This window comes from Leuciscus leuciscus (genome assembly GCF_965113295.1).
Source record: "Leuciscus leuciscus genome assembly, chromosome: 12".
Lineage (NCBI taxonomy): Eukaryota > Metazoa > Chordata > Actinopteri > Cypriniformes > Leuciscidae > Leuciscus > Leuciscus leuciscus.
This window is the reverse complement of record NC_138736.1, coordinates 39433018-39442743: the sequence shown is the minus strand read 5'-3', so window position 1 is coordinate 39442743 and position 9726 is coordinate 39433018. Positions and strand designations below refer to the sequence as shown.

General features: G+C 37.1%; 1 protein-coding gene across 2 annotated transcripts in view; it reads left to right on the top strand.

The window, feature by feature from the left end:
• Window positions 1-136: 136 nt before the first annotated feature.
• The window catches only part of slc44a4 (solute carrier family 44 member 4), a 27947-nt gene continuing 18357 nt past the window's right edge, over window positions 137-9726 (top strand). Inside the window, exons 1-5 of one of the 2 annotated variants that reach the window (XM_082186515.1) lie at window positions 137-429; window positions 5565-5613; window positions 6782-6855; window positions 8002-8080; window positions 8162-8261. In XM_082186515.1, coding sequence (XP_082042641.1) covers window positions 372-429; window positions 5565-5613; window positions 6782-6855; window positions 8002-8080; window positions 8162-8261 — 360 coding nt within the window. In that variant the 5' untranslated portion in view covers window positions 137-371. The remainder of the gene's footprint in view (window positions 430-5564; window positions 5614-6781; window positions 6856-8001; window positions 8081-8161; window positions 8262-9726) is intronic. The other variant, XM_082186516.1, reaches the window with a different exon arrangement.

Sequence of the window (9726 nt, the reverse complement as noted above, 5' to 3'; positions counted from 1 at the left end):
AAACACAGTTTAACAGAGAAACCTGAAAACTTTATTTTCTCCACAAGTTTCTGTTTACTCCTGTTGGGTTGCAACGTAATATAAACAGCCACCGCCGGTAGAGGACGCGCGCGTGTGCGAAGGACGTGCACGGGAGCGGGAGCGCGCATCCAGGTGAGCAAGAGGTGCGCACAGCGGCAGGTGCCGTGTGTGACGTCATCACAGTGCTTAGTTACTCTAAAGATTTACAGACAATACAGCAGCTCTGAAACTAACCCCCGCGCGCGCTGAGACTGGGCTGGATCGCCTCAGATGAACGCGGCCGTGCAGTGAAACAGCTCGAGATCATTCACACGCTTGTTATTTTAAACACATGACCGCAAAGTGAAAAGATGGGCGGAAAGAAACGAGAGGAAACAGAAGAAGAGCAACAAAACAACTCGGAGTATGGTAAGACAGTTTCTGAATTTGCCAACTGTAATTATGGGTGTATTTCTGAGTCCTACAGTTGGAGCATTTCTCAGGAGAATAATGCTATAATGCAACATGCTGATCATGTCATGTGTGTTTGAGTGTTTCGATATTTGCCCTATAATCAATATATGATAGACAGTAGCCGTGATGTGTTATCTTTCATTGTTTCCCCTCGATCTGGGGTCGTCCTCAAGCTGAAAACTGATTCATAGTAAACAAAGTTTACAAGATCATGGAATATCAGGGAATTCAACAGTTGTGTTTTAAAGCCTGGAAATTAAGCAAATTAAAATATTAAATTAAACATTAACAATAATAAATTAAAATCTTAAAAAGTCTTGGAAAATTCTATAGTGAATCCATAGTATTTTTTCTAGTTTTCCTGAGCTCTAAAATATTTCAGAATATATATATTTATATATATCTAACTAACTATAGAATTTTCCAAGACTTTTTAAGATTTTAATAAATTTTTTATTGAATATTTTCATTGTATTCATTTCTAGGCTTAAAAAACACAATTGTTGAATATGTCGTGTTTTTGTGATATATATATATATATATATATATATATATATATATATATATATATATATATATATATATATATATATATATTCCTGTAACAGAAGTCATAGAAATAGCATTTTTTGATTGTCTTTTGTAATTAATAATATAATTTATAGATACTCTGGCATGTCCTCATTTAGTTAAGTAAAGTAAACATGTATGTATTCACAGTGACTCTTGCAAATTTGTTTTGTAAAAGTTGAGCTTGTGCAAAAGATGGTCCAGCCCTTCGGTTAAACACAGACCTGAACACTCGAAACCAGCCGGTCATTCACTAAAGCCTTCCTTCTGTCGGGACAATCTGTGAATATCTGCTTTCACTGTGAAGTTACAGCTGATCCTGAGCACATTCGTGTTTCTTTATGATGCCATGATGGGAAAGAGCTCATATACATGCTTTATGATGCTGTGATAGATAAGGACGTCTTCATCATTCTTGAGGAACGGCAGAGCATCAGAGCATGAGTTCTCGTGTTTCTGTTACAAATTACTCAATGCTCTTCTTCCTGTGTATCTTTGAGCAACAGCAAAAATGGGAACCGTGTGTGTTTTAGTACACAGGCCAGCATAGAAAGCTGTTTGTGCCAGACGATCATGGGTATTTATTCTTCCTGGTCACTCGGCATGCTTCAGTCGGAGAATGCTGGAGATAAGACATTTCTCTGGAGGTTCAGTTACTGGGTAACAAGCCTGTTGGTCAACATTTAAACCAGGAAGAATCACATAACCATGAACACACACTCACATTGCCCTTGTGTTTCAGACAAGGAAGGCGTTTTTTATTACTTAATTAGCTGGTTTTGTTGGATTGTGCACATAATTTGAAATGGTTTCCTGAAAGATTGGCTGACTCACAGTTTCACACCTGCTAAACCTGTAGTTAAATAAGGACATACCAACACTTTTATTATTTATATATATATAAAGCTATAATTTCTGTACACACCCCCACACCTGAACCCTTGAACTGTTCTGCGTGTTAAAATAAATAAAAATGGCTTGATTTATGAATCGACTTTCAAATTAGACCCCAAATGTCCACAAAGGGAAGTTTTGTCAGATTTAATTAAACTTCTATAGAGTTGTTTTAAAGTTGGCGTGAAATGAAATTCATCCTATTTTCTAAATGGATGTTATTGATCTAACTGTGAACGAATCTTCCTTGAATACATGTGTTTTAATCTCAATTTAATCTCAGATTTTCCTGTAAAGCGACATACTTCACCTCGCCAATCGTTTAGTTCACTTAAGCCCCGCCCCTTTCTCACGATCCAATCAACAACCTCCGAATAGAACCAAGTCTCCGCCCCACATTCTTTCTTTTCCAATAATCAGTTTAACTGAGATGTGCGCTACAGTACGTAAGATCTGTTTCATCACGACTTTAAGTTCATTATATTAACTACAGACTAACAGAACATTAGTAATGGATAATTTTTGACTTTGAGGTTTGTGAGGTTTCGCACACACATCTCAGGGCAATTATAGGTCACAGTTTTTTCCTAATTAAATTCAGGTTTCTTGTTGTGTTCCACGCATGCTTGTAAGCATCTGTGTGTGATCTCTGATCAGTGTGTGTGTGTGTGGTTTACTGTAAACCTCTGTAATGCTTCACACAATGAACACCACATGATAAAACCACACATAAAATCTACAACACACCCTTTCTTTTACGCGATGCTATAAACGTCTCTTACAGAGATAATGTTCTCTGTCCTGAAGGTAAATAACCGAGAGTGTGTGTGTGTGTGCGTGTGTGTGTGTTTAGTGTAACACGATCCTGGATTGTACATAAAGAGGTTGAGAAACTGGTTGGTCTGACAGGAATATGTTGTCATGGCAAGAACTCACTGTGTGTGTCTTATAAGAGTCTCAGTGAGAGTTGATTAATACTTGAATTCATCAGGGACGCATTAAATTGATCAAAAGTGACAGTAAAGACATTTATAATATTACTTTCACATAAATGCTGTTCTTTTGAACTTTCTATTCATCAGATAATTCTGAAAAATAATGTATCAGTTTCCACACACATATGAAGCTGTTTTCAACATTGATAATAATCATAAATGTGTCTTGATCATCAAATCATCATATTAGAGTGATTTGTGAAGGATCATGTGACACTGAAGACTGGAGTAATGAAGCTTTGATCACAGGAATAAATTACACTTTACTGTATATTCACATAGAAAACAGCTGTTTTACATTGCAATAATATTTCAGATTTTTACTGTATTTGTGATCAAATAAACACAGCTTTGCTGAGCAGAAGAGACTGAGATGTAATGAATCTGTGCTGTAAGTGAGTCTGTGTGTTGTGGTTGATTTGGTACAGTATATTCTGTGGCTCATGAATCATGTGGTCAGGAGCTTTGAAGAAACACTTTCCTGTATTTTCTTGTGACTTCCTCCACTCATTTACAGCTTCACTTGTACCCGTGTACCTTAAGTTTATGAAGAAAGTTAATGTTTTACACCGTACAGAGTTCTGGAGGTTATTAACATTTAAGATCAAACTTTAAAACCGATTCGGATCAGATCCTTTTTTTCTTCCTCAACGATTTGAACATGTTGCGTTACGTTTAGAATCGGGATTGAAGTCGACATGAAACAGACGTTGCGCTGGTCTTCTCTTCTCTATTGTGACGTATATCCGAGTGAAACGCTTCTGGAACAAGAACAAATGTGGGCGGGGCTTGATTTTGCCTGTGAGGAATTGATTGGATGGTTGGATGGTGGTGGTTTGCTATTGGTGGATCTCATGTGAGTGACAGGTTGCTCCGCCCACATCATCAGAGAAGAGAAGAGATGCTGCGTCACAATTCACAAACTATCTGTCCTAAATAGTATTCAAAATTAGAATTAGTGTGTCCCAAATCATAGTGTAAATGCATTAAACAAGCAGCTCTAGTAAATGATCACAGATGTATGTGGATTAACAGAAATAAACACTCGTATCCACACTGTAAAAAATATTTTTTCAAAGTTGTAAATTAGATTATTGGAGTGTTTTAAATCAACTTCCTGTAATTATTTGTGAAATTTACTAACAATTTCTGAGTGAAATTGTTTCAAAGCAAACCCTGCATCAGATGTTCCCCAGTGCAGGAGCCGATCGGAGTCTGTGTGATAAACGATCCGCTTCCAGAAGATCCTGATCAACAGGTTCCAGCAGAGGAACAGAGCAGAGGCGCTCGCTGTAGTTACACTCCATCTTTGAATTCAAATGATATTCAAATTCTCTCCACTTGTTTATATATGATGTGAAACTGTGGAGGGTAGAAGAGCTTCAGCATTAGGAGTGTCGGAAAACTAACATGAAACACTGCAGCAGCCAGGAGACGAACCCTCACACACACACACACACACACACACACACACACACACACACACACACACACACACACACACACACACACACACACACACACACACACACACACACACACACACACACACACACACACACACACACACACACACACACACACACACACACACACACACACACACTCACACTCGCTCATACACTCTCTCACACACACAGTCTCACACACACAGTCTCACACACACACACACACACACACACACACGCACACACATACTCACAGACATACACAAGACTCACTCTCACACACACACACACACGCACACACATACTCACAGACATACACAAGACTCACTCTCACACACACACACACACACACACACACACACACACACACACACACACACACACACACACACACACACACACACTCACTCTCACACACACAAACACACACGCAGAGACTCAAAAACACACACACACACACACACACACACACACACACACACACACACACACACACACACACACACACACACACACACGATTATATGACACTCCTTCTGATAGAATTCTGAGCTACATCTTTTAAATATTTCGACATTGAATGCACAGATGAACTTGTCACACCGCCGGTGCTAAAGATGAATAAACATGGTGTTAAAATACAAACAAATCATGAGTTGCAGCACAGAAAATACACACTTTCCCAATACATTCACTGAAACAGTCTTCAGTTGTCTGAGGGTGTAAACTTTCAATGGTAACACTTTACAATAAAGTTCATTAGTTAATGTATTACTAACATGAACTAACCATGAGCAATACTACTGTACTGTATTTATTAATCTTTGTTAATGTTAGTTAATAAAAATCCAGCTGTTCATTGTTAGTTCATGTCAGTTCACAGTGCATTAACTAATGTCAACTGACAAACCTTATTGAGTGTTACCTTTTCATTTGTGTATTATTATTGATGTTTTGTTCATAAATCTGTTTTATATTACTTGTCCAGCTCTTTGGTTTCAGCTTGTGTTGATTTAAACTGAAGTGTGTGTGTGTGTGTGTGTGTGTGTGTGTGTGTGTGTGAGTGAGTGAACACTGGTGTTTCTGCTGCTGCATTATACTGGTTTAATGAGAGGAAGCCAGACACTTCTCCTTCATTAGAGCGCTCATGATGAGTCTAACTCGAGATCACTCTGTCTTCCAGGAGCCCCGGTGCAGTACGACCCCTCGTTCAGCGGCCCCATCCACAACAGGTCAGCACACACACACCCTCATTCACAAGAGGACACATACATATAGTCTTTACATTGTGACGTTAGTTTCATGACGAGTCTCATCTCGATGGAATTATTCCGGAAGTCGGTGTTTAAAATCTGCTGCAGTCGATCATGTCGATGAAAACAGTCAGAGAATGTGTCAGCTAGTCGTGTGTCCCAGCATTAGTCTGCTATCAGCGGCTCAAACCTCCGTTACTAACTCTACCTAACCCTAACTCTACCTAACCCTAACCCTAACCCAGCATTAGTCTGCTATCAGTGGCTCAAACCTCCGTTACTAACTCTGAAATGACGTTTTGGAATTAGCAACGGAGGCATGGGATTAGATGCGTAAGAAATTAGTCCTACATACAAGAGCGTTTTAATGACAAAAACTTTACAAACGTCTTGAAATACATAATCTGAACAATGTTTCGAGGTGTGGTAACTGTAGTATAAGCGGAATAATTGACTTCAGGCCGTTGAATTATTAGAAAAATAATGCACACCCGAGGTGTAACGGCCACTCCGCTTCGCGTCGTGACCGCATTACCACCTCGGGTGTGCATTATTTTTCTAATAATTCAACGGCCTGTCGTCAATTATTCCTTACGTATGTGTGTGTAGGAGAAATATGTAGACAGAATCTGAATGTTTTTAACAATTATTTAACAATTATTCTGTATTGTTTGCTGCCTAATTTATTCTAATATATATATATATGTACACACACACACACATATATATATATTATAATAAATTAGGCAGCAAACAATACAGAATAATTGTTAAATAATTGTTAACTTTTTTTATAATTACATTTTGTATAAATACAATAATTCCATTACATTACAATTCTCATTATGATTTATATATTTTTTTTCATATTTCTTTGGAATAAATTAGGCAGCAAACAAAGAATAATTACATTTTATAATTTGTAATTTCATTAAATTTTTTTTACATTACATTTTTTTTTACAGCAATGAAATTATGTAAAACACTTTTCATTTTAACTAAAATACATTTTTATCATACATTATTAGAGTAATGATCATTTAATATGTAATTGTCATGAAAATTATGGCATTCTATGAAATTCTGATAAATAATGTGTGTGTGTGTGTGTGTGTGTGTGTGTGTGTGTGTGTGTGTGTGTGTGTAGGAGCTGTACTGACATCATATGCTGCATTCTGTTCATGCTGGTCATCGTCGGGTACATGGTGGTGGGAATTCTGGGTAAGTTCCTGTTTCTCTGGCTGTGAACGCTGGCAGAATCGCTGTGGATTGACGCCATGTTTACCTTGAACTGAAAGCATTATGGAAATAGACCTCTGTATGTAAATGCAGGAGAGAGCAGGGGGTTATGGGTAACATAATGTGATTATTTCTGCAGACTGAGAGTAAACACAAGACACAAGTTTATTGAGCTCTCTATATATAATCTGTATATAAAACTGATTATAATTGGTGTAGACAAAAACAAATCTTAAAAGCATATTTTCATAAAACATCATTTTTAATATTATTTAATGTAATTTTAAATTAAAATTAAATTCCTGATTTTGAAAAAAAATTAAACTGAATGCAGAATTGCAGTTTGAATTTGAATGTTAGGAAGTGACCTTTAGTTGCCCAGTGTGGAAGAACACTTCATTTCCCAGAATGCATTCTTACAACTGTGACTCAACTTCCTTTTTTTGATGTGTCCAGTTCAATCCACACTCAAACTCATGATTCTCATGAAGGGGAACCAATTCTTCAGTTTCAAATTTTGCGCTAGATAAAATATAACCATAATTTTTTATATTTTATATTATATTTTGTATTTATTTATTTATTTATTTACAAGACACATTAAAAGACAAATTAAAAAAAGAATCGCTATTTGCTATTTAATGCACTTGCTTTGATATCCTGATATTCTGATAATCTGGAGGTTTGGCATGTGTGTCTGATCACAGACGTCTATCATCCAAATCTTCATTATTTCCTCTTGACATCTGTGTGTTTGTGTGTGAACGCTCATTAAACTGAGATCAAACTACAGCTAATGAAGATCAAGCCCAACACTAATTAGAGTCAAAGGACTTTACCATAGAACTAATTACAGTCACAGTGATCATCTTACCACGGTTCAGGGCTGTAGTTATGGACAACATGAAGTAGAGAGTTCATGTTTTGTTCTCATCTGATAGTGTCAGTGCAGATAGATAACATAATATTTCTGAATATTGATCATAATCTTATGGATTGAGCTGCCTTTACACCATCAGATGAGAACATGAGTGGCCACAGAAATCTGATGAAATGAACACGCATTTATTGGCTCTTCTGGTGTTAACGTGTGTGTGTGTTTGCTGTGAAATGGTTTGATTCCTGTAGCCTGGCTGTACGGAGACCCTCGACACGTGCTTTATCCCAGAAACTCCACGGGAATGTTCTGCGGAATCGGACAGAACAAGTGAGATTTGCCGTCAGTCGTTCTGGGATCTTCTGGGCTTGGTCTGTGTTTCTTGGATGCTCATGTGTGTCTGTCTCTCAGGGATAAACCCAGCGTCCTGTATTTTGACATCATCAAATGTGCCACAGCGACCAACATCATGGCAGCGGCTCTGCAGGGCCTCCAGTGTCCCACCACACAGGTACCAGACAGATATATCCAAAATCACCTGCGTTTGTTACTGGCTTATAAAGTTTCCTGATGTCCATGAGACTTTCACATCTCAAACGCTCATAATTTGGTCATTTTCTACTCTGTTTTTGAGCTTTTGGTTTGAATACTCTGTTTAAAAGGGGCGTGTCTCCTTTAAGACTTCAGTGCAAACGCCCTCTGCTGTGATTGGATGGCATATTTGCATATTAAATAAGCATTATACATGTGGAACTGGTAAAACGCGATTAGGATTTGAGTTGCTGTCAATGATGTAAAGTGTGAATTACAATATAATGATTACATTTAGCCTATCACATTTAGCTATATCGTTGCTGTCGGGCGGAAACCTCAGGGAATGGAAAAATGTAAATAATGAAACTGCACTGTCAGAGTTGATATTGTGGCTTTATATGAGGTCAGACACTTGCATGTGTCATTATATTATTAATATTTGACCACAGTCAAGCTCGAATGGAGTTTGGAGGTTTATGACCAGTGAATATCAGACTTGTTTTGTCCGTCATTAGAACGGCTGCATTTGAGGCATTAAGTGCATCACATTACATTTCATCAACTTACAGGTTATAAAGTGTATTGTAGAGATGTGTGCGCTCAGTTTTCGCTATCATTTGGCCAAAATCTCATGTTATTAAAGATGAAGTGCTTTGTACAGGCTATTTAGGAACCAGCTATGACTCAATGACAAATGCTAGACTGAGACACTCTTCACCGCTCCTCAAATACATTAAACATTAGTCTTTATTCTGTAAATATAGTGTTTCTTGACTAAAGAAAATGTTGTACTTGTTCAAAAAACCAGTTCTTTATTTACCATTGCAATGCAAACGAGCAGAGACGCTCCAAAGTGTGTGCGGCACTTCATTTACGGTAGAGGTGGGCGGAGCTATGAGGTTTGACTGACAGTTTGAGGAGCCAATGGAGTCATGAGGTTTAGTCACAAGCTCTTTTAATACTTTTCATTGGTTAAATATTTGCAAAACCCACAGATAGACATAAAGGGTGACCAATGGTAATGTAAAGTGACCAAATATGGAGATACAAGGTTTCTGCCAGACAGTGACTATGTAAATAATATAATAAACTTTGACTATGTATGTATATGTATATGAAACATTTCTAATTTTTATTTAGTTAAACTTCTTGTACTAAAATAACTAAATCACTAAAACTGAAATAAAAATTAATAAAAACAATAAAGACATTTAAAAAAAACTAAAACTAATAAAAAAGACGAAAACACAAAAAAATTACTAAAACTTTAATGCAAAATAAAATGAAAATACAAAATACAAAGATAAACATGAACTCAAAATATAAGAAAGAACTATAATAGTATCTCAATGATCCTAAAGTACCACTGGTTCATCAAGGACTGGCCGAAGTCTCCCACTCCTGCTTTCTCTTGAGGAAAAAACTTCCACATTAATGTTCTC